The sequence below is a fragment of the Microcebus murinus genome, chromosome 24 (assembly GCF_040939455.1).
Source record: "Microcebus murinus isolate Inina chromosome 24, M.murinus_Inina_mat1.0, whole genome shotgun sequence".
NCBI lineage: Eukaryota > Metazoa > Chordata > Mammalia > Primates > Cheirogaleidae > Microcebus > Microcebus murinus.
The window spans coordinates 8,714,434-8,741,451 of NC_134127.1; the positions used below are offsets into that span (position 1 = coordinate 8,714,434).

Consider the following 27,018-nt stretch of genomic DNA (forward strand, 5'->3'; position numbering starts at 1 on the left):
TTGTCTCCTAGACCTGCAGTCCCCAACCTGCTTCGTCTGTGTTTACATCCTCATCACTCCCATCACCGCCTGAGCTCTGGCTCCTGTCAGATCAGCAGTGGCATTAGTTGCAGGAAAACAAGTCCAAGGCTCCCAGTGATTCTGCATTAGAGTGAGTTGTATAATTATTTCATTATATATTACAATGCAATAATAATAGACATAAAGTACACAATAAATATAATATGCTCGAATCATCCCAAAACCATCCTCTCTACCCCCCAGTCCATGGAAAAAATTGTCTTCCGTGAAACTGGTCCCTGGTACCATAAAAGGTTGGGGACCGCTGTCCTAACCCATATCTGGAATGTGTGTCTTAGATTGCAACCTTGCTCCTAAGTGAGATGACTGGTTATATGTAGTCCCTTGGGAAGTTATTTGTCACTTATCTTAAGCTTCTATCATTTCCATCTTAAGAGAAAAATTCTTCATCACATACCTCCTCCACTCAACAGGTTCTCTGTCCTTCTGAAGACAGCAAGGAAAAGGAAACCAGAGAAAAATCTCTGTCCCCAGGGGCGTGCCTTTCTATCCAGCTTGCATATAGCTGCCAAAACATGCTGTGACTTCAGGGCTTTGTTTCTGTCCTGTTTGCAAAACAAAATCTGCGAAGCTTAGTGTCCCCAATAAGGGTAATAAATCTCAGGATTTGTGCACATCTGAAATCTTGCAAAAGCATGAAGTAACTCAGCATCTGCCAGAATAAGAAAGAGTATCTTGGTCTCCTGATTTCTCAGCCTGGGCCTCATGCCCTAGAGAAGCTGCTGCCAAGGGAAGTCCTGGCAGCCCTGTGGGGGGCCTGACGCAGTTGATCAAAGTCCCCAGACAGCTGGACTTAGCGACCTCCATCAATGTCTTCAAGGTCCGGTGGCCACAGAATAACTTCAAGGTCAGACGGTGGTTTTGCTGATTACTTCACTGTAAGCATATTTAAAAAAAAAAAAAAACAAACAAAAAAAAGATCTTGTAGATGCAGAGTTACCAGGTGTCTATTCCCAGGGAAGTGTTCTCAGTCACCTTGCCCGATCCTGTTGAAAAAGCAAAAGTTTCGCTGCATTTTCCATCAGCCGATGAGTCACCTAGCGTCTCTCGCAGTTGCTCTGCTCCTGCGGTTGCCCGTGGGCAAACTGGAGCTTGTTCTGCAGCACAATTCTACCGCCGAGTTACTACAGGATACCTAATTAAATTAAGCCATAAGGCAGGAGAAAACTGTGCCCTCATCTTTGTAATCTGTGAAACCTTTCATCCTTTGCCAAACACCAATTTCCTTAAAAAAAAAAAAAAAAAAAAGTGGGGACTGCAGCACATTACCGGGCGACCAAATATTAAAATGGAAATTGTGATTGTCTACAGTGGATGCATAGAGCCCCAGAATCAGGGAGGGAAGGGAGCCAAAGTGCTGGCTGGGCGTTGGGAGGAGGAGGACACCGTTCACAATGACCTTGAAATCGAAATTAGCTCCTGCTAATTGGACAGAGCCAACTATCCTTTCCATTTCTGGATTTGTAGGATTGTTTTCTTCTCAGGGAAAATGCAACATCTGTTCTGCTGTTTGAACTTGGTTCTCAGTGAGATTGTCCCCTTAGGTTTTAGGTGCAGCTGGGGGACAGAGCGAAAGGAACCCCTATCTTGGTAGTGGGGCCTGGGATTCAGCTTTCGGATGACACAGGTGCTAGACCGGCTTCCCTGGGGGGAGCCCTCCCCAGATGGGGCAGGGCCAACCCCACTAGCTGGGCTGCTGAGCTTGGGACTACTCTCTGTCCCCTTCTTGCTGCCAGACAAGCCAGCATTCCTACACAAGAAATATCCGGTACAGTATATACCGTACCATCAGTTGAAGGTACGGTATATACGGAGTACCTACATGGCATCGTACTGTGCTAGGGTACTTGCATAAGATAACTGTATGTGTACGGGGCTCACACACTAAGAAAACCTTAAGGTTTCTCACACACTAAGAAAAACCATAGATTTTCTATGCCTTCCTTTCACTGTAAGTCAGATCAACATGTTCAGCAAACAAACTCAATGCCTGCTCAACTTTGCATCATAGGAGTGCAAAGGAATTTTAGTGTAAACAATGTAGATATTGGTAGGTTGCTCAATTCCAGGTTTATAAATGGTCCAGAAATTCCAGAAATTTCTGATTCCAAGCCTGCCTTTCTTTAAACAGCACTTCAATGCTCAAATTAATTTTCTAAGGCTCAGGGATGATAAAATGCCCAAATTGCCCAAGTGAAAAAGGAAGGAATCAAGGACTCTGTCCTATGGTGGTTTGTTTTATTTTGTTTTGTTTTTTTGAGACAGAGTCTCACTCTGTTGCCCAGGCTAGAGTGCCATGGCATCAGCCTAGCCCACAGCAACCTCAAACTCCTGGGCTCAAACAATCCTTCTGCCTCAGCCTCCCAAATAACTGGGGCTACAGGCATGCGCCACCATGCCTGGCTAATTTTTTCTATACATTTTTAGTTGGCCAATTAATTTCTTTCTATTTATAGTAGAGGTGGGGTCTATGCACCTGCTCAGGCTGGTTTCGAACTCCTGACCTTGAGTGGAATCCCTCCCGCCTCCGCCTCCCAGAGTGGTAGGATTACAGGCGTGAGCCACCATGCCCGGCCTGTCCTCTGGTGTTTTTGACCATGACTTAGCGAGCTTGGTTCCAATCACAGGTTTCCGATCTTAATAACTTACAGCCTGCTTTTTTCTTGATCTTCGCTTTTAAAATGACTATGATCACCTAGATTCCTCATGCACTCGCTAGCCTATGTAAACATCATGAGTCTCTAGCTGCCACCATTGTACTCTCTAGACATCTAGCATCACGTTCCAGGCGCTGTGTATACACAAATAAGGCAACATCTCTGCCTTTAAAGGATACATTGTCTCCAGATGGAAGAGTCCCAGTTAAATGAAATGGATGGAAAATACTGTGATGAAGAAGGCATAGCATGCTGGGAGACAGCAAAGGAGGACTTGCCACCTGGGAAAGGTGGAAAATTGTCACGGCAAGATTCTCAGAGAAGGAGGGTCTCTTTTCCCACAAAAAGGGTAAAAGAAGCTTGTTAGAAGAGTAAATGGCGAATGCAATTGCAGTGACATGGAATAGTCTGTACAAAGGCAAACGTAATATTGTTTCCTAAGATTATGTGGGTGCCTGACTGTTGTATCCAAGATGATTTTAGGATCAAGCATTAAATATTATTGAATAAAATAGAAGTAATACATCAACTCCTTCTCAATCCTGGCTAACTCATAACATACATCTTTCTGTGTTTCCCAAATGTATTTTCCATCTCTCTAACACTTGCTGGTCTCCCTTTTTGTCAAACAGAGAACAGGCTTATGGCTCAGAGATTTTAGCAGGCAACAGTATCTTGTTAGAACTTCCCAACTTTGTTACATTTTTCTTCTATTTACTTTTACAGTTTTAATTATGGCAAGTGATCTCAGTTTTTCGTTCACAGCATTGATACAAGGTTTCAGTTGAAATGACTTTATTTTTAGTTAAAAATGCAGTCAATTAAAAATAAACAATATGCCAAAAAATAATACAGGTGGTACATGAATATGTCAATAATCATAAAGTTGGTATGCCAATGACTAGGGTTGAATAAACACTGGTGTGGTATATTTGGGAAACAGAAAATCATAAGATTGGAATGAAGAATGGGAGACAAGTGACAAGTGTTTGGCAGAAGCCAGACTATGAAAGGCCTCGTATGTCAGGCTGGGGGCCATGGAAAGGTTATAATCAGGAGACTGGCACAATAAGGTTTGCAAGTTAGAGAGAACCTTCTGGAAGAATGTGAAGGATGGCCCAGGGAAGCTGAAGGAAGCAGACCAGTCTGGTGGCCAGTGAGGCCCAGTGTGAGATGAGAAGGGCATGCACAAACAAGAGCTGAAACAGTGAGGTTGTAAAGAAGCCAATGGGTTTATGTGACGTATCGTTGATATTAATACAATCACTAGTGTCACCAATTAGATATGGGTGAAAAAATCTAGACTATTGCTCAGGTTTAGTCAATAGGCAATACATGGCTCTACTAACCAGGGGAGGGGATAGTTCCCTTAGTTGCTCCTTCGCTTGATAAATGACATGATTTTGACCTTGAGTGGAGCCCTCCCTCTTATTAACTCTGCACAAACACCTCAACAGAAAGGATCCAAGTTCCTCTCCTTCACAGCCCAGACTACAGACCTAACAGTTCAGACAAAGAGTCCAAAATACAGGGTGGAGTTGGCATTTTTTTTTTTTTCATGTTGTAAAAGAAAAGTTTTTGGTTGAGCAGATCATGGAAAAGATGTAATGCTGTGGGACTCTGCCCTAGAACTTTCTAAAGGGCCCACAGCAAATCAAGGAAGATTTCCTACTTTAACAAAATTACTTTGCATCCTCTTTAAACCCAGTAATTCCTGACTCAATTTCTGTTCAAAGTCTGAAGTTATATATGGTCTTATGACTTCAGATATTTTGGAATTAGAGGTATCTGTAAAGGGAAGAGCCAGGAAGAGAAAGGTTGTACACTGAGGGAGGTCTTTGTTTTGCAAAAAAAAAAAAAAAGGAGATTATTCTGAAGGGAAGATGGAATCTTTGTGTGAGAGCAGAATGATCTCATAATGGGAAGGAACCTGGTTACAGGGACTTGGGGAGATCAGAATAAGTGGCTCTTGTGACTCATTCTTCATGCTGAAGAGAGCCTGGGATACAAAAGGAAATTGTCACGTTGTTACCTTATTAGCTACAAAAGTCCATGCCAAGGAAGCCCCTTCATCTGAAGAAAATGAGAAGTTCACTCTAGGCTCAACCATGAGAAACTAGAAGGGCTTTAGAAAACAATCCTTGCCTGAAGTCCCCAAACCATGGAGAAGCTCACTCAAGAGAAGGGCTCAAGGTAAGGCAAAAAGGACACATCTTGTGAATGTCAGGGACTATAAGACAAGTGTCAGTTTAACTCATGATGACAACAAGTAGACGGATACAAAATTTACATCTAGAAGATTTTACAAAAAAAAAATATGAACATGTCCTTATGAATTATGTTTATGGTGAGCTAGAGTTACAATTCGTTTCCATAAAAAAATACATATTTTATTTAAATGAAGGATAATGCATGGAAAATTAATTATATTAGATTCCTTTGCCATGAGCAATGCCTATCGCACAAGCTTGATGATAGATAAAATGAGACTAAGTCCACCCACCACCATTGATGTAGGATGAAGTTTTAAAGGATTGGATCAAAATAGGCTAAATCCCTAAGTTATTAATTGCTTCCTGCCCAGGGGGAGGAAAAAAAAATATCCTGTTTTATGCATGGAGTGAAGAGTAAATACAACCTGAGGAATTACTGGATGGATAGGCAGCTACGTGGTTTCCTAGATTTAGGAGTTCATCTGAGAACAGACTCCTCTGATTTTATCACTCTTCAGACCTTTGCTGGGATTATATATTTTTTTTTTACAGAAATGGAATATGTCTCAATATCCTAGTTACAAACTAAGACAAACAGGTGTGCACAGCTCTAGCGTCAACTCAGCATTATTTCTGTTCATTCTATGAGAAGTTTGCGATGACTTTTGAAGGTGATATTATGAAAGCTTTTACAGAGTTATGGTTCAATAAATTTCTGTGAAATTACAGTAAAACATTAACATAAGAAGCCATTAAAAATTAGAGAGTGAATGTGAAATTCTGTGGCTCAATGGGAGGAAGATTATACTTATAATGCCTTGAACTCATTAAAGCTAAAACTTTTAAATGCTTTGCAACATACAGTTATTAATAAAAGAATTTGCCTATTGGTCCTGGATTGGAGAACTGATCAAATGCATTTATTTGTTGTTTGTGCAATGTAGACCACATCATTTGGAAGTTAGAAATGTGGACTACCAAACCTAAGAACCTGGAGGGGAAGAAGAAACTAGAAGGCAGCATTTGAATACTCACTAAGTGTTAGACATTATCTGGTTTTGTTACATGTGTTAATCTTCTCTACACCACAGCCTTTCAGACATCAGGAGATAAAACTTGGAGGAGGAAATTATCCAAATTCACAAAGTTTCTAAGTGGTGGAGACTGTACTCTGACCACAAAGCCCTCCTTTTTTGACCTATAGGATGCTACCTGGTATATTGACATTGTGGATTCATTCTCGTGGCTACATTTCATTTCCTTAAAAACCTAAGTTTAGGGAAAGGTGCACAGAACCACCAAACCATGCAAAGTGGCTTCTGAAGTAGTTCGAAACCAAAGCCAGAAGGGTTCATATTCTTCCAAAAAAAGAAAACTGGTTTTAGATATAACTTATACCATATCTATAAAGAAAGGCTGAAAATGAAAAGCCTGTTTGTACTTGAGGCAGGGGGAGGGAAAGAAAATAGTGGAAAGAAATAGGATTTGTAGGCAAAAAGCCTGGGTACAAGTATTATCTCTGCAGCTCACCAGATGTGTGGCTCCAAGAAAGATTTTTAACTTCCCCGAGCCTAGATTTTTCTTATCATTTCATGAGCTACAGAGAATAAAAAAGAGATAAAGGATGTTGTTAAAGCCATAAAATATTATAAAGTGTGATTTTTATTGGATAGTTCATTTCTTTGTATACAACCAAACCTATACATAAGCCACTAAAGATGTTTAAATCTACACAGGTAATTCTTTAGCCTTTTTGGCAGGCTGTGGGATTTGAAGAGAGGTCTATTCCTCTATTCAGTTCTATTCCAGTAAGCTCATTTGAAGGGAAAGATTAGAAAAAGATCCTCAGTGGAACTATTTTGCCATTCTATGTGTCTTCTTTAAGAATTATTGGTTTCCTTCTCTTGGTCTGTTTTTAAATAGATCAATCAGGTAGGTCATGATAGGTTTGGTCCAGATAACAAAATAGTTTTTCCTATTCTCCTGTTGGATGATGTTTTGAAGCTCAACTGAAGTTCAAAACCAACAGCTACCCAGAGAGGTCCAAGGATTTTAGTACCAGGATGGCAATGGGAGCCTACAGGTATCTGCAGGGAAGGGGGTGGCTACCCTATTCAACAACAACCTTAAAGTCTAGGAATATTGCCACTTCCTATAGCAGCAAGAGAGTTTTATCTTTCACAAGCTGAAAGTATTTCTATTTCATACCAAATTAATCTTTTGGAGTAATAGCGTCCATAAATTCATTTTATTCTATCAGTTTCAGAGAAGACAAGCCAGAGATAAGAGTGTAAAGTGATTCATTCATAGAAACCCATCAAAACTTTCCTCTCCTTCCAGCATCTTAAGTTTCTAGATTTCAAATCTGCTTCACTAAACCCCACATCCCAGACATCAAGTCCTTCTGTCATTCATCATCAGGACAGAGAGCAAAGAAATCTAATGATTGGGAAGACATTAATTAGGCTGGAAAGACAGATCATTTGCTAGTTTGTAGAGCTGGCCTGGATTTGACAATCACCATGAAGGAAGAATTGTAATAAACTTTCAGATATCCAATTTGGCTGTATGTGAGTCTAAACCTCACCCTCTTTGATCCACATGCTTCTACCTCAAGTGCCATGCCTTAGGTAAATGAATTTAACCTACATTACTAAGATAGCTACTGATAGTTTTCAACTTGAGGGGTGGACACAGCCTCAGCATAAACTGAGGAAAGTGTCTCAGTCTTTAATTTGTAAATATTCTGTGCATTCATTCATCTGCTTCATGGCTGTTTGGCTAAAAGATCATTGCACAAGTGAAAGAATTTACTGGCTTCAGGATAGCGTTTGTTTGGAATTTTCATCTGTGTGTGTGTGTGTGTGTGTGTGTGTGTGTACGCATGTGTACAAAAACTAAAGCTGACATGAATGTGAGGATTCCAAATGGTTTTGAAAATTTAGTAACAGAAATAGTAAAAGCTAGCTCTGTCAAAAGCCACAGTTTGAATCTCCTTGACCGCCAACCTGTTTGGAAATGATACTAGTGGGGCTTACTAGGTAATGGGAGTTGTGTGCATAATGCAGGTGGACTTGGATGGGAGATCCCAGGTTACCCCCAAACTCCAAAGCAGGCCACTGTGTACCCCTAAGAGTTGCTGACCTCTGCTGTCCATACTTCAGAAGCTCTTATCTGGAATAATGAATAAAATGCTTGAAATATATAAAAAGTACCATGCAAATATCTATTTGTTAAAATATGGCTTTTTTTGTTTAGGTTAAGTTTAATAAGAAAAGTAAATATGCTCATTTCCATGACTGAGTCTTAGAATGTGAGAAAATTCTCATGCATTAGGCCCCTCCCTGAGCAGTCGGGTGGACAGTAGTATGATTTGTTTTATAGACAGAATGAGGGGAATGAACCCGATTTAGCCTTATCCTCTTTTTAAACTGTGAATTGATAAATTGTGGGCCTGAGGGCAAGGAAGTTAAACTAAAGCTATAGGGAAGCTTAGCACAGCCAGGTTCTCATGGGCTGCCTTTTTGGACATTGTGGCCATTGGACTATTTGAAACATAATAGCGTTGTTTTTTTGTTTTTCCCTTTTGTGATCACATGGGATTGACACATGGACATTTTCATTAGTCTGAAGAAGTTTCTTACTGTCACTACAGAATATAGTAACAGCCAAGATCCAGGCAGTCATGCCCTAAAATGTTCTCTCTGATATGTGATTGTGTACGGAGGGAAAAGGAAATATTGTACTGGTTGGTTGTGTGGCCCCTTCAACAAGGAATAAAGTGGTCAACAGAATGAAAAGTTGGCAGATGATTCAAGAACAGATAGTGTGACAAAAGCAACAGACAGACAAGATGGTTATGGGGTCCACTGAACACATTCCTAAATTAGCACAACTGTCATAATACAATGAAAGGTGCTGGTCCAACAGACTGAAGCATTAGTCTGCTGATCAACACTCCCAGGTCTCCACAGAGTAGCATTTTTATTGCAGTATGTCTTTCATGGAAAATGGACAAAACTTTAAATAAATCACAATTACTTATTGCTTAGTATTTTGAATAATAAATTCTTTAGTTTATAAGTACCTCACGGCCTTCAAATGTGCATTCTTCAAATAGTTTCAGTTACATATACATTCTTTCTCCTGAACAATAAATTATTCTTAAAAAAAAAAAGAAAAAGGAAAAGATACATAACTTTAAAGCAAAGAAAAACAAAAAACCATATATTTTTGACATTGATCTTAAACTTATATGAAAACAACTCTCTCTATACGTTAGATGCTTAAATATAAATAATAAAGGACATTATGTTATTTACAATGTTACACAGTAAGTTGAGAGAGTAAAAACTGACATTAACTCATAAAGACAGTAAATGATTTAAGAAAACATCCAAGTAATGTACAATATGTATTTACAAAAGAATATATAATAGAACTTGTGATATGTGGCCATTTCCTTTTGTCTGCATTTCTCTGCCTTGTTTCACGGGTCTTTGAGGATAGAAATCTCCACGGATGGTGGAATATAGCCAGTACTAAGAGATAAGACCAGTCCTTCCTTATTTTAACCAATGTGAGCCATGCACTCTTCAACTCCAGGCCAAAAGAAATAAAAATGAATAGTTACTGAGCAAGTTACCCTGGATAAACTCCACCTACATCAAGATAGTCACACTGAAACAAGAAAGAGATAGCATGTTGCTATTTGGAACACATTTACCTACACCGAGGGCCATTTTGTAGAAAGCAGAAGGTTGCCCGGGTAAACTTGGGGTGGAGAATAGGGAGAGTTATACCAGGAAAGAGGAACGGAAAAGGAATTTCAAGTGCAAAAAAAGGGAGTTTTGCATATATTATGCTCCACTGTATACTCCGCAGTGGGACATGATTTCAGACCCAGGAAATAAAGTTGCTGTCACCCCCCCTGGGCAATTTCTACTATCTTAAAACCCAAGATGGCTTTCCATATACTGGGAACATATGTTCACACTCCTTTGGATTACCACTGCACTGTCTGAACTTAGAAACTGGGATGGGTGACGTGGCAATAAAGCATCATAGAGATGTCCCTGTGAACATAAATCTAGTGGCCATTGCAGGTAGCCCTGAGCAGTCAGCTGGCCTTTTTTTTTTTTTTTTTTTTTTTTTTATCAAAAGAAGCTCTTGTTCCAGGGATGGAAAGGCTATCTCATCTAATATGCTACTTCTACGAGTGACCAGGATCAAGTCTGAAATAAAATGTCCTCTTGTCCTAAATTTTTACATGTATTTGCAATTTGAAAATGTACAGCAATTCTCACAGTGAGGAAAATGTTGCTCATTGTTCTCAATAGAAGATTCTATTCATTGTTGAAATTTTCCAGAATGGGATATTTGAATATCCCAATGCCTACAGAATTCAAAACAGAATTTCTAGGGTTTTTAGTTCATGCTAGCAGTTTCTTTACCGAAATAGCTCAGAATGTGTAAAGGCCTTCAAGGGCAATGTTAAAAGGATTTCGAGAACCTCTTTGGGTGGACTATCTTCTCATCCATGCTTTGAGCCTACTCATTTCTGCAGAACTGGGACGTCACTGCAATCTGACAAGAGCTCCTCAGTGTAGGTTAAAATGCAAAGGAGGACACCACTGAACACAGAGAAGGTGGCATGTGACAATGATGGAAAACTTGGGATACCAAATGCTATGGGTAACATCAAAGACCTGAAGACAGGCAGAAGCACATCTGCAGTGGACTGCAGAAGCACGTGGGAACATAACAGCATGACTTATGCCAAGCCTGCATTTTTCCACTAAGACCCACTTGCGTGTCATTTCTTCCCTTTTATTTTTAACATAAAGATTTGGTGAAGAAATACATTCAGTTTACCCCCAAACAAGAAGCGATCCCTCTCATTGATGTCATGAATCCCTTGCTAACCTGTTTCCCATTCTGTCCCATGGCTCCTAGAAGGCCACTTGGAACTTAAGTAAAGCTCTAGCCCTGATTGGACAGATAACAGGCAGGGCAGGAAATGGGTTCCATGTTTTAAAAAAAAAATTGTCTTATTTTCCTGAATTAGCAGTTATGTCAAATGTTAACACCTATAGGCCTTTGTTGGATTGACAATCACAAGAGAACATGCAACGTTTAGACCAATCTGAGTCTTGTTTTGTGACAGTAAAGCAAAAAATTAAGAGAAAGGGAAAAATGAGGGATACAGGCTGGAAATGGAGAGGTTGGGACACAGGTGGGGGGGGTCACTTCTGCAAATAAAGGTGCAATCTTTCCAACACACTTGACATTTCCTGATGAAAGTTCTTCCTGTGGAAAGTTCTTACTAAGTTCTTACTAATCACAAATCACATGCACATTGACCATTCCTGACAAAAATGTTCATGCATAGTTATGACCTAATCAAGGCAACATGGAAAAACAAAGAGAAAAATCATGGGGAAGAAAAGGAGTGGTCAAAGAAACTTCAAAATTTCAACCGATTCACCAAGCTGTTCTTCACCTATACAGTTATTCCTTCTAAGCATTCTACAATGGAAATAATTGCCTACGATGACAAGTCACCACTATGTACAACAGGCACATTTTATGCTAGAAGTATTTCAGACAAATTGCTGCATGTGCTGTCTGGGCTGGGCTTTTTGTGCCACAATATGCCTCTTCTTGAGCTGAGAAGACACAACCAATCGCGAGTTCCAAAAATCAGTGAAAAAAAGACAAGTCAGAAACGATTGCACCTTTATCAGCTGTGGTTTGATCTTCAACTAGGTGAGCTGCTGGATCATTCCCCCAGAGAGAAAGTAGAAAATTCAGTCCTCTTGAAAGGTGTTACATTTACTCACATAGCAAGCCGGAACCCATTTTCTAAGCTATCCCTAAAACTGTTGCATTTTTTTTTGTCAAGAAAAATAAATTCAAAGAAAGTAAACGGCAGCTCCTTTTTTAGTAAGAGCAAGCTGTCTTCTGATTAATAATATATTTTTTTTTGTAAAATCACAGTATTACTTTCTTCCTAATATTTAACATTACTTAATGCAGTTTCCTGCTGTATTTAATAGTAGCATGCTGTTGGATCTACTATTATCTCAGCGCCCAATGAAGCAAACCTTTGGCTGGCAGAGTAGACACAACTCATTTCAGATTCTGAAAGCAAAGAAAACTTTGTACAGAAGAGGAGTATTCGGATGGATGTGCTGTTACAAGACATACTGGTCGGGTGCTACTACAAGCAATCGGAGGGACAGTGGCAAGTCTTGCAAATCATACATCCAATCGACATCATAATGCAATGCACAAGAAGCCAGCAGAAACGGAATCTATGGGAGGTTTTGCTGAAATACTGTGAAAAAGCAATCACTTTTAACTGCACAAAACTTGCTCTCGACATAACACAACATAAAGGCACCATTGATATCTTTCTCGTTTTGAAATACTGTAAAAAACTGCTACATATGGCACATAACACATTTTTACATACATATATTTAATTTATAAAAGTTTTTTTTTTCCTCCTGTTTTCTATTTGCAGAACTTGCTTAAAATAAAATAAATTGTTTAATTTAAGGTGGAATACTTTATTATATAAAATAAAGTTTTACAGGTGAATCTATGTGTTTATTTAAGGTTTTATACAGCGATAGGGTCTTGGTTAGCAATTACACTAGACAGCCTGGCCTGTAATTCTTCCTGCGTGGAGAAGCGGCCCGCTGGGTTAGTCCTGCTCTCGGCCAGCCGGAAGGCAGGTGCTGCCTCCAGTCCGGCTGCCAGGGGGTTCTGCATGCCCAGGAAAGGCGTGTCTTCTCCTACTCTTTCGTCTTCTGTCTCGCTCTCTGAGTTACTGCTCTCAGAGCTTGTGTTGCCGTCCACTTCCAGCTTGTTGGCAATGTGGCCATTGGGCTTGGTTCTTTTGGCCCGCCGGCTGTTGGCGAGTTTCTTGGCAGGCTCCTGAGCTGGCTCGTACTCCTGGGTGGTTTCATACTCCTCGTCCTCCGCGATCTGCAGGGGGCTGGGAGGGAGGCTGCTGCTCTCGTGGGCCGGGTTATGGTGGAAGTGGCCGAACTGCGGAGGGTGGTGCTCGTGCTTCTTGTCCCGGGGCCTCGGGGGCGTCACGAAGAGCAGAGGTCTCTCTTCCTCCACGAAGGGGCTGACTGCCACGGAAGGCATGGACACCGTCATGCTGGACACGGGCGGGGACGTCTCCGAAGGGGGCGATTTGGGGCAGCTTGGCGTGTGGAACTCGACAGGTGACATGCGCGCCGGGGTGGTCATGGCTGACACATACCTGCGTGAGCACAGAACACCCCGCGTGAGTGTGGCGGGACCCAGAGCAGGGAGGGGAAGAAGGGGCGACAGAGTTCACGACATCATCTACTCAGAGAACAGAGAATTTCCACTCATCCAACACCTCCCAGCCTTTTACGCTAAGACATTCCGCACCCTTGGAATCTAAAGTTATATGTAACCCTAACAATATCTGTACCCACAGAATTTGGGGGGGAAAAATAAATAAATTAAAAAAAAAATAAATAAAACCAAGAGTTTCTTCATAGGAATACATGCAAAGAGCAAGCTACACAGCCCAGCTCATCAGAGCTCTGGGGATTTTTCAATCTCATCGCGATTTTAAATAAAAAGCACATGAGCCAAGATAGATGGGAATTAGGTTCTGGAAACCTCTCTCGGCTTATAAGGACCAAGGCTCAGGGATTTGGAACGGAAAGAAGTATTACTGAAGTACTATACCTTCCTAAAGGCCAAGGGGTCTTAGAGAATGAAGCCCAAATGGGGAATGGAGGAAGATCTAAGATGAGTTGAGGAGAGCTGGATCTGCATGCATTTGGGTCTGTGTGCCTTGTTTCTCCTTAGCCCAGCTATAAGGTTATGTCTTATGAAAAAAAAAGAGCATAGCAACTTAGATTTATTCCTGGTCACAGTGTCATACATTTGTGTGCTTTTCATTTTTTTTTTTTTTTCCCCGTGAAATGCTACTGGTTAACATTCAATTTGCAACTATTCATCCCAGTGTCCAAGACGGTCCAAAGTAAGCCTGAGAGAGAAGCTCATGCTGCCTTCACAGTTACCACGATGGAGGCTACGTCCAATCTTGGGTTTCCCTTTCTTCCAAAACCCACAGCTACATCGGTCTCTGGTTAATCAAGGATCGGCTGGACCACGTTACTTTCTGTCATGTTCCGTCTGCTAATACTCAGTGAATCTTGTCATCGGGACACTGAGCACATTGTTTTCATCGTACCCTGCTTTCTTCCCTAAAAATAAGAAGGCCTTGCTTTTGGCACTGAGAAAGATGGGGCTTTCTCATTTCTCAGCTCTTGACAAAAATGTTACTATTGTATAGCACTAAGTGACTCTTTTCTTCACAGTGGCATTCACAGAGTCTGATTTGACGAGACCTGTGATGATGACAAAGGACACCATCCTCTGAACTCCACTAACAGGAACCCTCTGACCTTCCCTGCTTTTCTGAGATTGACAGCGATATCAATGTGAGACCCAGCAGTCTCTAAAATGGCAAAGTGTCTTAGAAATGGAAATATTTGGGGCTCCACTCTTCAGACTTTTTGCTTTGGGGGTACTTAAATTAAGCGCTCTGCGAAAGGCTAAGTCAAATTCAACCAACACGTAAAAGTGATTCATCTCTTCTCTCTACGATCTCTAAGTTCAGGTATGTTGTGTATAATATCCAGGACAGGTACGGAAGTCTACCCCAGCAGGGAAATGTCAACCTCCCAGGATGAATATCACATGTAGTGACGGTAAAGCAAGATTTCAGCCCTGGCCTCCTTTCACGTTTCAAAAAAGACTGAATTGAGATGGACAGACTTCCTTAATACACACAGATATAATTACATGAATTCAAGACTAATAACATCCATCAGAAATCAAGCAGGTGGGAGGGGGAGGAGAGGAGGGATAAATTCACACCGAATGGGTACAATGCACACTATCTGGGGGATGGGCACACTTTGATTTAAACGGTACAAAGCAATTTATGTAATCAAAATGTTTGTACGCCCATAATATTCTGAAATTAAAAAATATATATATATATATAAATAAATAAGCAAAATATATATTTTTTTTATTTAAAAAAAAGACTAATGTTTTAAACCAGTTTGGGACCCTGCCAACATTTTCACAGATAGGTTGCAGGGAAACCTCTAATTCCATAAATTCCATAAAGCTCTCAAATACCGTTTTGGGGGACAGGCCCTTGACGAAGTGGACAACAGGCTCTATAGGACCTGCAAGCCCAGAATGGGTCACCCTTCGTTGTCAGTACGTCCCAGTCTGTGAGTAGAAAGAGTCTACCCAAATCATTTCCACTGGTGTAACTACCAGTAAGTGTGGGTTTGGAGTTATGTAAACCTTTTAGTAAATGTTCAAAGATTAGACTGAGATGATAATAAAATAAAACAAAATAAAACAAAACCCAGTGGTCTTGAAAACAAACGGGGAACAGCTTACTGATGGACTAGAAATATCAGTTGGGACTATTTCTCTTCCAGCTTAGGTGAAAATGGATAAAGAGAATCTATGACTTCCATAGACCTATTGAGTATCTCTTTCAGTTTACTTTTCTCCATTCTTTGCTTTCCCTTTGCCCTACCTGGCCCCCCTCCCAACCCAATCCACTCTCCCCAGCAGAAAACACAATATTCTGGAATACAGTGTCCTATCAAAGGCAATATCTCCTTAGAAACCCATCTAGGAAGACTGCCAGATGCAGCATACGAGAGATTTGTTTATTCCCCCCTTCCTGGAGTTTCATACAAGGGATACTAGAAGGTGGAACATTCTAAGCAGTTGTTCCCTACGACCGTCGGCGGTGACGCAGCCCCTGATGTGATCTAACGGAGGCTGGAAGGCAAGACAGAGTTAGCACACGCAGGGACACGAGGCCTGCTCGCCCACCGTAGTGGAGTTGGGGTAACGGGCAAGCCGGAATTATAGAAGGGTCCTTAGCAGGGCTTGATGCCATCTCTCTCTAAAGTTAGGACCGAGGACACCGAGTACCCGAGTGGGCCTGAGCCTACAGGCGGAAGTGGAAACTCCATCTGCTGCAAACCACTCCAGCTCGCTAAGAGTCTGTTGCCTGCCGGCCACGGGGACGTCCGAGAGGAGCCCGGAAGACTTGAGTTCAGCCAAACAAAAAGATGATTTCGTCAACTAGGGGTGCTCCTAGGGCGGTCAGTGCCGCCCCTTATTCTGATTAGAGCAGACTTCCTGGGTGGCACTGTGCAGGTGGGCACGGGCACTCTCTTACTGAGGTTCTCCTCTGCAGTGGCTGTGCACTGCGCTTTTACCTTTCACTGTGAGGAGAGTCTCGGTAGGAGTCAGGGGTTTCTCTGGCATGCCTGAGGAAGCTGTTACATTCCCGAGGGCCTCCCATGCCATTGAGACGTCCTCTTGGGCCCCCCATGGGGCTGCTGTGCCTACTGTTTTCTACCGACGACATCACGATTACAGAGTGGCTTTCCGAAAGGATGCTTTCAGTATGTCCGTTGCTCCAGCTAGGGTAGAAATGTGAAAGGCAATGATATATATATATGTATGTTTTTGAAATTATTTGCAAAAATGGAAATGAAAGGAAGTGATTCTGACAAACATTTTCAAATGGTCGATGCATCAGCAGCTCAGGACAACATGACTTGTCTCAGAACAGAATTGTTACAAAGGCATTGGACATAGAAAAAAGGTCTTTATTCAGATTGGCTTTGCAAGGATACAATTTAGTCATTTGTTCACTCGCTCAATAAATATTTATCAAATGCCACTCTGTACTAAGCATTCTTACAGTCTCTTGATTTTAGAGTGGCTTAGGTTAAAGACACAATTTGTATGAGCTACATTTGGAAGTCTAGTGTTGCTCTTGGTAAAGTACAGTCAGAGAAAGATCACCAGGACATTTAAAAACTTAGAGACCAGCTATTTAACCAATTCTTACATGCATTTATTTCCCAGAGCAATCCAATTATTGGAAGAAGTCAATTTCTAAGTATTATAAAGAAAAAGAAGCAAAGACAGACTTTTCCCAGTGTAGCAAGATAATCTCTAGAAAAAGGGAACAGCATTCCTATGGGCTGTTCTTACCTCTTTTTCATTAATGGAAAAGTTGAGGCTCCAATTTATACAACAATTAGAGGCAGAGCTAGCTGATGTTCCAAGTGTAGATGTCCAAAGACTACACCTTTCGCTGTCACATTAAGTGTTTCCTGTTTCTTTCTTAGGCAGCAATGGCAAAAGGCAGCATGCACAAATTCATTCTTAAGAGAAATGTCATGAAACATTTTCATTCTCGTACCTGTGACTAGGAGTCTGGGTGACAGTCGTGGAGTGATGAGCTGTCGAGGTGTAGTGACTGGTGGAAAAAGATGTCTCTGCTTCTCTCTCGACAATTTGCTCGCTAGAGATGACGTTTTTGGATACATATTGCTAGATAAACAAAGAGACACAACTTGAAGATTCATGTAGATCAAAACACTTACATTGTCACACGCACACACACAAATCTATTCTCATACACGTGCTTTGTAATAAATTCCATTTCTCCAATGGCTGAATGGAAAATCTTGTCCTGGCTACTCTGGCTTTTAGAGTGGATGAATAGAGTTAATAAAATACTCTTTGATGTGTACACAATGTAGGTCCTACAATCCCAAATACATTTTATTAGCTAAAGACCTATTTCTTCTATTTCATTTTTAATTGATACCATGACTAGAATTCAATACAAATACCTGTTCGACATTCATTTTTTTTTTTCATGCTAGTTGCAAGTTGAAGAAGGCTAACAGATATTTGAGTGAAATGAAAGCATGGAAATGGTTTGCCTTATTTCAAATTTCCAGTCACCAGAAATTTCTTTTTAAAACCTCTATATTTGGGGTCTACCTTTCTCTTTCGATTTTCTAGAACCCATACTGTTACCACTGAACATTTTAACTTGTCATCAGTGGTGAGACTATCAAGGCTACTGGGAAATCTGAGGGACTTCCAAGGGCAGTCAATGTCACATCTTGAGGAAGCACAGAATATGCAGCACATCCTATACAGAGGGCCTTACACTTAGTGCAGGTACCTAGCTTATTTACATCAGCACACCACAGTAGCCATTACTGCTTTCTGTTAGTGAGAGAGGCTCATTTTGAAGTTGTGCTTCATTAATAAATGCTGTTAATATTTATACTAAACCAAACTAAATAACAGGAAAAGGAATATTCTTTAATGAAATAGGGCACTGTCTTGTCTCATGGTCTGTAGGGTCTACAGAACCTGATATACTCATCAAAACCCAAAAACATTCAACTTGGATTACTCTCGACACTCTAGCTGGTTCTCTTGGGTAGAAAGGCTATTCCATGTGGGTTTTCTTGGGAAGTACAGCTAGTTTGATTTGAAGATATATAGTGACCTATTTCCTATTCTGGGCACCACTGCACTCTTTCTTCTTGGGAGGCAAAGTAAGCTCAGTGAATCTAATGAAAATAATATTTAACAATCATTGAACATTCAATAAATGCCACTGGGCTGTTTTAAGCAGATTATCTTATTTAATCCTCACAAGGGGTCTTTAAAGTATTATTCTGATGCCTGTTTTCATAAAGAAGAAATAAGGTCGAGAAAAGATAAAGCCCAGAGACATACACAATTTGAGGCATAACTGTAACCCAGGGGGCCATTCTGACTTTTACATATTTTAACATACATAGTGACAGATTATAGTGATGTTCGTCATGGATATATTTATCAGCTGTACAGACATTCTGATGAACACTGTTAGGGGAAAGAAAGCAATAAAGTATGTTAACCTATTAGCCCCTTTTCCAAAAGTCTCCTGAAGGTCTTTGCTATAAGACTTGCTGGTAGTTGAATAACCACCAACTCCAGCCTTGAATCTATGATATATCTGCTCCACTCAAAATATACCTCCTCTTTCTATAGGATACAAAATGGCACTGCAATATAATCTTCAAGCTTTGTGTATTTAAAAAAAAAAAACATACATCAGAGGAAAATGAAGAAAGCAAGAAGGATTATGCTAGAACAGAAAAAGCAATACTCCAAAAGCCAGGAGATCTCAGTCCAGCTCTGGCTCTTATCTATTAAAAAAAAAAACAACACAAAAAAACCAGAGAGGTTTGGAAGATATCTTAAAACTCTCCAGAATCTGATATTCTTTGATCTCATTGTATGTAAACACTGAGTGCTGAGTGCTTAGTAAAGTATAAACAAAATATTTGAATGATTACAGATATGTTGCATCTGGAGGGCATGACATCACATAGGAAGAGCCAGGCAGTAGGCAAGGATCACGTTCTTCTAGTTTTGCTACTGAGAAGTGCATGTGATAAGCCACTTGAACTTTTCATAACCTGATTTCTTCCTTTGGAAATCAGAATCCATAAATCACCAGGTACTGTGAACTGCCCCTAATAAAAATAACTCTAAAGCTCTTTGCCTGGTTATCTGTACTAACCAGTTATAGACTGGAATGGCCTTTATTTCCAAATTACTAAAAAAAAAAAAAAAATTTCTTTCTGATTCTTGTATTCCTAATTTTATTATGAATCTAGAATGCCAGTTACGGCCTCCTTGCAGAACAAACTCAACACTATTTTCCAACCCCTTAATGAACACTTTATAAGAGGAAATGTGCTTGTTTTACAGTAACCAAATCCACTTTAAAAAATGTTCCCATTATTATTTGCTCCTGGCAAAAACTTGGATTCCTGGAAGCCAATGGTGATTAATGGCAGCAGCTAAAAGCCTAAGAGCTTTGGAAAATAAACTTCAAGGCGGGCGAGTGGAGGAAAGATGGAAAGACGCTCAGTTTTTGCCACTGGCCAGAGTCAACATACATTGACCAGCTGCACGTTCTCGGGAGGCGGGTTGGGATGGTGAGGCCCGTTGGCTAAGTTCACCATGTTGTTCCGTTCAGACCGAAGACTCTGCCGCAGCCGGTCATGGAGCTTTTTCCGTTGTTTCCTGCATATGAAAAAGGGAGTATTTATTTTTTTCCTGTCATTTTCATTTCTTTTCTTTTTTTTTTCAGAGACAGAGTCTCACTTTGTTGCCCAGGCTAGAGTGAGTGCCGTGGCGTCAGCCTAGCTCACAGCAACCTCAAACTCCTGGGCTCAAGCGATCCTCCTGCCTCAGCCTCCCGAGTAGCTGGGACTGCAGGCATGCGCCACCATGCCCCGCTAATTTTTTCTATATATATATATTAGTTGGCCAATTAATTTATTTGTATTTATAGTAGAGACGGGGTCTCACTCTTGCTCAGGCTGGTTTCTAACTCCTGACCTCGAGCAATCCACCCACCTCGGCCTCCCAGAGAGCTAGGATTACAGGCGTGAGCCACCACGCCCGGAGTCATTTTCATTTCTTAGTACAGCCAAATCTTTATTCTAGCAACACCTATGAGTAACTCAAGGTAGTGGATTGATGGCAAGGAAGAGGGAAGAGAGTATGTCTACTGCCTCCCATAATAAGTGAGATCACAGATCTGTAGCAAATAGATTTAAAAGGCTGTATGGGATCTTTATAGAAATTTAGCTGTTTGAGAGACAGGAAAGAGAAAATAGAGGAGAAAATGAATACGTTGATATTTGGCTAAGATCTCAACTTTCTGAATTAATCTATCTTTGCCTAAGTATTATAGATGGTCAATTATTTCAGAGAACAATTAGTTCTGTAGAATGGATAAGGCTGACTCCATTTATATTTGCTCCTGTGGGTATCAAGAAAATGAACTGAGTTTTGAACCTATATGTTACACATAGCCTATGTGCATATATCACATACGCATGAGTGAAAATATGGACATTTTGCCAGTAGATGTTGGCACAATTGTAACATGATCCTACTCTTGTAATGCTTTTTGTAGAATGAGGTAATGAATATTGAGATTGAATCTAATAAGACTCATGAGGTCCATTCCATGAAGGCTGTCTCTCTCACCTACTCAATTCTAGCAACACACTAAATCCTGGGGTATTGAGAAAACACAATCCATGCCCTTGATTGTGTGGCACAAAAGCATATTATTTTTCTTCCTCAGTGCAACATCCAGATGATGATAATATTCCCATGGATGTTTTGGCAAGAGAGTATTATGAAGCAAAAATAATTTTTTTAAAAACTCTGTTCATTTAACATTATTTCAGACTTGAAGTAGAAGTGATATGTACAAGAGAAAAATAAAAGGAATTCACATGATATGACAATTGGATTTGTTAATGGGAACCAAGCTTAAGGGCCAAACGTACTGAACACAAATCTATTTTAATGTTTTCTCTTTTATTCTTTCAAAGCAAGTTTTGTTTGATTTTCCCCCATGAGATTCTTTTTGTACAGCTCACACTTTGAGAGCACATTTGTATTAGCAACCTAATTAGATAGAAATGAAAATAATTACTATAACATTCAGAAAACTGCATTTCATCTATGGCCATTACCACTCTGAATGCGCCCGATCTCGTCTGATCTCAGAAGCTAAGCAGGGTGGGGCCTGGTTAGTACTTGGATGGGAGAAAACTGCATTTCAAGTATTACCAAGCGTTGACCTCATCTCCTAAGTTTTGGTGTTAATTGGACTTGTCCTCAGCAGTGAAGCTAAATGGACCTTCAGCTCCTAGCTTCTCTTAGGACCTGGTACCTATGTGCACACGCGCGCGTGCACACACACACATGGGCAGTTCTGGGCTTCCATACAAGCCTGTCTCGCCAACTGTGATCACTTATCATGAATCTTCTGAACACTTTCGCACGCATAGGCAAAGCTGTCTGATGTATCGGATTAGGAAAGGTCCTCAAAAAGCATTATTCAGAGGAGGAAAGAAGGGGGAAAGGTCTCTCCCCTATCCCCAGCCTTCCCCCCATGACTTTCCAAGATTGAGCAGAGCCCTGGCTGTCTAAGGCGTGTCTGCACTAAGGAGAGAGACAGGCAGGCGTGGAGGAGGGAGGTTTACTTGGTTTTGCAGTAGGCCACCACACACATGATGCCAACCACAAGGAGAGCGATGCAGATGCCAGTGATGGTGAGCACTCTCTTCTGGTAGAGTTCCTCCGCTTCTGGAAAGGGGGGGGGACAGCAGATGTCACCAAAGGTCACTTACGCTCGCCAGGACTTACTACAACTGAACAGTTGGCATGCTGCACGACACTGTCCATGTTCACAAGAAAAATGAACACACGATGATTCTTTACATTTACGTATCTAAGGCACAACATGCTCTGTACTATGCTTTGAGGATAAAAAAGCCAGCTGGGGCCATTTACCATAAAAATACTATACTCTAAAATTACTCAAATTATAAGCTACAGATGAATACGTGCTTTATTAAACTGGCAAATCATGAACATTAATTATAAAATAACTCTTCGGTTAAAACTCTGTATTTTTTCAAAATTATCTTTCAAAAAAATAAAAATAAAAATCTCTTGCAAAGACAACAGGAATCAACACCCATAAAAGGAGCTGGGATTGGTCTCACTGGGACCACCCCCACCCCCTCCCTTCTTCCTCCCTTTTCTACCCTCAGCCTGTTTGTATTTCCCAGCTATTTTATAACATCACTTTATGTCCCGTGGTCTTTACAAAGAGTCATTTCTAACTTAAAAAATATTACATTCAAAGACATTTGCACACATGAACTTGGCTTGTAGTTAGCAAGTAAATGGAGTCCTGTTCTCTATGATTTCACAGTGACATATGAACATAAGAAGCAAAACAATATAAAGTAGCAGGGCACTGTATCAAAGAAAACCCAGTATGGTGGGTAAGATAGTTCTGGGCCCAAATGAAGATTGGTCCTTTGGAAGACAATTCTAATTACTTCACCAACTGCACTTTACAGAACAAATTTGTTTGTATAAAGAAGTCACTAGCACAAATGATATGTGCGATTTGGAATAGACTGCACATTCCTACATTGGCCAACTTGGCAAATTAGCTAATGTAGGTTATGCTAAGGAAGTGTGACGCTTAGAACTTTGAACTAAAGGTACGACTGGGCCCAAAATGCAATCATGCTGTAATTCATGGAAGTTTTTCTCTTTGCAAATTAGTTTCTTTGGGGGATGACTTGATTATACTAAGGTAGGTCAAATTCCTAACAAGATTTGCCAATTTAATGGAGACCCCAATTGCTTAGGACCTGTGCTTCCAATCAGTCTAATGACATTTATTGGAAGATCTTCTCAAGTTCGCTCAGAAAGAGAACTCAACTGGTACATAATAAACAGTGTAAACTGTTGACTTGCCATTTTGATTAACAGGCTGGTCAAGAACTGGGGAAAATTGCGTGAATGGAGTTATCTGATCTGGACATTGACAAGGGACCATCAAAGAATAATTTCTATTTTCCATCTGAAGTCTCAGCAACAGCACACCTTTTTCTCTTTTGAGAGCAATGTGCGAGACATTTTCTTGAAATGAAAAAGTGAATTTTAATTTCTGTGATACAGTGGACCTTATCACGAAACAAAACATTTCCTACAAGCCGAGCCCACGATCATCAAATCCCAGTTAACGGGTCAAGAACACGGTCAAATCAAATTAATGTAGCTCTGATTATTAACAGGAGGAGGAGGAGAACAGAAGTCAGTGGGTAAAAGACTAGAATGCCGCAGAGATCACACGAAAACAAATCAAAAGGGTTGGAGGCGGGGAAGGAAAAACAAACTGAGAGGACAGACAGACTGACAGAATGACAGAGGGAGCGAGGAAGTGAAGTACGAGGGAAAACAAGGTTAAAAGTTAAGGAGCCATCTGATGTCCCTGGCACAGCATGCCTGATACTAAGGGAGGAAAAATAAAGAAAGAAAAGAAAACCAGAGGGAGGGAATGGGAAGAAAAGGTGAAAATGCAAAGTTGGAAGGGGCGTCCCATACAGCATAACTCCTAACCTGGGCTGGCGGGCATGTGGAAGCCACAGTTAGAAAGCAAAGCAGCTAGTGCATCATTGAGTGCCAAACAGTGTTTCGGGACACACAGAGCTGGTGTTGCAGATTTTTTTTTTTTTTTTTTTTTTGGTGCAGCAAAAGTCAAATAAGGACATGGCATGTGAGCACTTATGTGTTAATTGCTTGTGTCTGCTGCCTTCCCTCCTGCATAGCCACAGAACTGGGGATTCATTTCCACGAGGTGTTATCTGTGAGCTGATGCCACTGTAGCCCCCCTGCCTGACCTTGGCCTTCTGATCGGTTTTGAGGATATCTGTCTAAGAGGAGCTATCACCCGACTGGTCCTCCTCCCGGGGACCTAGGACGCAGGGCAGGGCTCCTTGGGCTGTGATGAGCTGGTCAAGAAACAGGAATGTGGTAGTGCCACCAAGAAAATGAAGGCCCTGCCTGAATCTGTCCTCTTTTAAAAAGGTAGGGCCGTGGTGACACTTTTTCACTGTCTTTCCAAAAACCTGGGACACTCTTTTGCAAACTTCAAAAACGGGGGCATGGCCCAGGGATGAAGGGGACAAAAAGGGCATCACGTGTATTTTCAGGGATTCTCTGGACACGTTTTCTTTCGGATGTTTTGTTAATTACAAAAGAACAGGCTGAGTTGGGTTTGCGAACAAATGATACCTGCTCATCCTTTCCTGTGTTATGTAGAAAGACACAGGTTTTCCAGTCAAATGATTATTCCATAGAAACAAAAAGGCAGCTCAAAGAAAGTCCAGAGGGTAATGTAAAAAGTCTTAAAATGAGCCAATTCGAGCCAAGGCCCGTAGAATACGGATGTGCGCTGAAAATTTCTGTTCACACCAGCAATTACCAAACGCACTAGAACTCTCATCCCAATTTCTGTTTGAGTTGTTCATGGCTTTGGTTGACCAGGTGACCCAACAATAGGAATGCATTCAAGGAAAAATACTTGGTGAACAAAAGGAGACGAAAAAAAAAAAAACAGGTTCTTTTAACCTCTTTTGTTCTCTTATGTTTTCTCAAGCATCAGTTCAACTGGGCAAGAGCAAATTAGACACAGAGCTAAACACAAGAGTCGGTTGATCCAACTGGTGAGTTTCTCTTAGTGGGCAGAAATGCTTCTGAATCTTTCTGGTTTGGCTGGACTACAATGTGTCTAGATCAGGCACATTTTTCAGTCTGATCCGGCCTGGCCAAGAGACAGACTCCTTATCTTTCTCAGTTTTAACTGACCTGTAAAGTCTGATTTTCTATAAGGACGCAAAGTACTGGTTTAGTACACTGGCTGGCACGGAAGTCGGAAGCTTCTGGTAAGCGTGCCTTGGAGACGAGTCTCTTTACTCACCTGTAAAATATCTTACAGAGGGAGAAGTTCTAGATGTGAACTCTCTTTTCCTTCATTACTTGGGAATAGAAACAGTAAATTCTAAAGTTAGACCCTGAAGTGGTAAAATGAGAAATATGCTGTTATGGATAAAGGAAATTTATCCATATGGTGGGATTTCTTTCCCTCCATGCAGGGAAAGCCAATAAGCCTTTTCGGAAGTGGGACAATTTTTGTCCCAAAAGATAACTGTCCTCACATGGACCACCACTAAGGTTGGTATTCCCTCTTGCGGTCCTCACTCTTGGGAGAAGTGTTGCACAAAGGCCTGTTCCCATAAATGTGGGGGTTTTCTCATCCAATCAAGTTTTCTCCTGGAATTTTTAGGGGGAGAAATGGGCAATTAATCACACTTTTATCTCTGTGGCTGCTAGAGCTTGCAATTGCCTCACTGGCCACAAATAGCGGCGACTGCATTGGGTGCAGACTGTGATGTCACCATGCACAAGCATGCAGTGGCTGTAGGGTGTCCTCACTGCATGATGCCACCGAAAGCAGCCAGATGGGGATCAGGTATTCTGGTAATCAGGACATGGCATTCCCAGGGCTGCACGTAACATCTAGAAAGACAGTCTGGCCTGGCCCCATGGAGTCCCTGGGAAGGTAGCATAGCTTCCTGTTCCCCCTAAGACTGGCTTGTTCTCCCAACTATTTAGGATGAAGACCTCTGGAAGGAGCATGCCCAAATTTCATACACTCATAGGAGATTTTTCTTTTTACATTTACAGTGTGAAATTTTCTATTTGATTACTCGTCTGGATCATCTTAGTGACTCAAATTTAATTCCATTACCACTGGAATTTCCACCTCAAATAGCACAAGGCTTCTTTCTTTCTGTTTTCTATTTCCTTGCTCATAAGATAATGAAGTTGACCAGAGGCATGCTTGTATGTCTCCAGAAAATATGCATAATTCGAGTCTGTGCATATAATTTTGTGTTGTAATGTAAGGGCTTTCTATGTCTATTAAATCATCTATATGAAAGAGATGATTTTTACATTGTCAAACTCCCATCAGTTGTAAGATGTAGTGTGTTTTTTATGCAAGTGCATTTGAAACTCCTTTTGTTCTAAGGTTTGGTATCTCCTGTAGATATACACCACTGTGACTTACCCCAGCTTTTGTAAAACACCATAGCCAGATCCAATCAGTGGGTTCAGCAAGGAGGGATATATGTGAATTTGCAGTGGATGAGGTCATTTTAAACTCTATGTGAAGGAAGGTTGGGACTCTAACAGCTGCTGCACTCAGTGACATTTCAGTAAACTAATCATAGATCGAAAGCAGACAAATCATTGTTATGGCTGTATGATCCCTTCTGAAGAAAAAGGAAATTAGTTAGGAACTGAAAGGTAAGAGGAGGAAGGGAAAAAAAAAGAGTTCAGCTCATAGGCTCTAAATTCTGCAGGCTAAAAGGAATGATGATTGGTCCATACCCATAAATTCAATCCCAAGATGCTCTGCCAATGCAGAAAGTTGACAAAAAAAAAAAAAAAAGAAAGAAAGGGAAAAAAGTTTCAGAAAAGAGCAAATACACTGCACTCCAAAACACATCAAACATGACTATTATGGCTCTCTGTGCGTGCACGCTGATTCAGACAAATGGGTGGGGGGTTAAAGAAGCAGTGCTCAGGTCTGCATAGGGAACTTCTCTTTGTAAGAGGTGTGCAAACACCAGCACACTGTGTCTTTATTAACCCTTAAACGACCTTACTGAGGGCTAAGTTTGATAGCTGAA

At 40.9% G+C, this 27,018-nt stretch overlaps 1 protein-coding gene and 1 long non-coding RNA gene across 11 annotated transcripts in view; one reads left to right on the forward strand and one right to left on the reverse strand.

Moving 5' to 3' along the window:
• The first annotated feature begins 4,843 nt into the window (after nt 1-4,843).
• The window catches only part of LOC105877344 (uncharacterized), an 84,457-nt gene continuing 62,282 nt past the window's right edge, over nt 4,844-27,018 (forward strand). The window contains exon 1 of the long non-coding RNA XR_012914735.1: nt 4,844-4,931. This is a non-coding gene — a long non-coding RNA (uncharacterized LOC105877344). The remainder of the gene's footprint in view (nt 4,932-27,018) is intronic.
• The window catches only part of NRG1 (neuregulin 1), a 1,019,909-nt gene continuing 997,819 nt past the window's right edge, over nt 4,929-27,018 (reverse strand). For 5 of the 10 annotated variants that reach the window (XM_075997404.1, XM_075997402.1, XM_075997401.1 and 2 more), the window contains 5 exons: nt 21,943-22,045; nt 19,831-19,957; nt 17,274-17,404; nt 16,276-16,482; nt 4,929-13,232 (listed from right to left, as the gene is read on the reverse strand). In XM_075997404.1, the coding sequence (XP_075853519.1) occupies nt 12,578-13,232; nt 16,276-16,482; nt 17,274-17,404; nt 19,831-19,957; nt 21,943-22,045 (1,223 nt within the window). In that variant the 3' untranslated portion in view covers nt 4,929-12,577. Of the gene's footprint in view, nt 13,233-13,489; nt 13,836-16,275; nt 16,483-17,273; nt 17,405-19,830; nt 19,958-21,942; nt 22,046-26,716; nt 26,741-27,018 lie in introns of those variants that run through there. The other 5 variants (XM_075997403.1, XM_075997399.1, XM_075997396.1 and 2 more) reach the window with 3 other exon arrangements.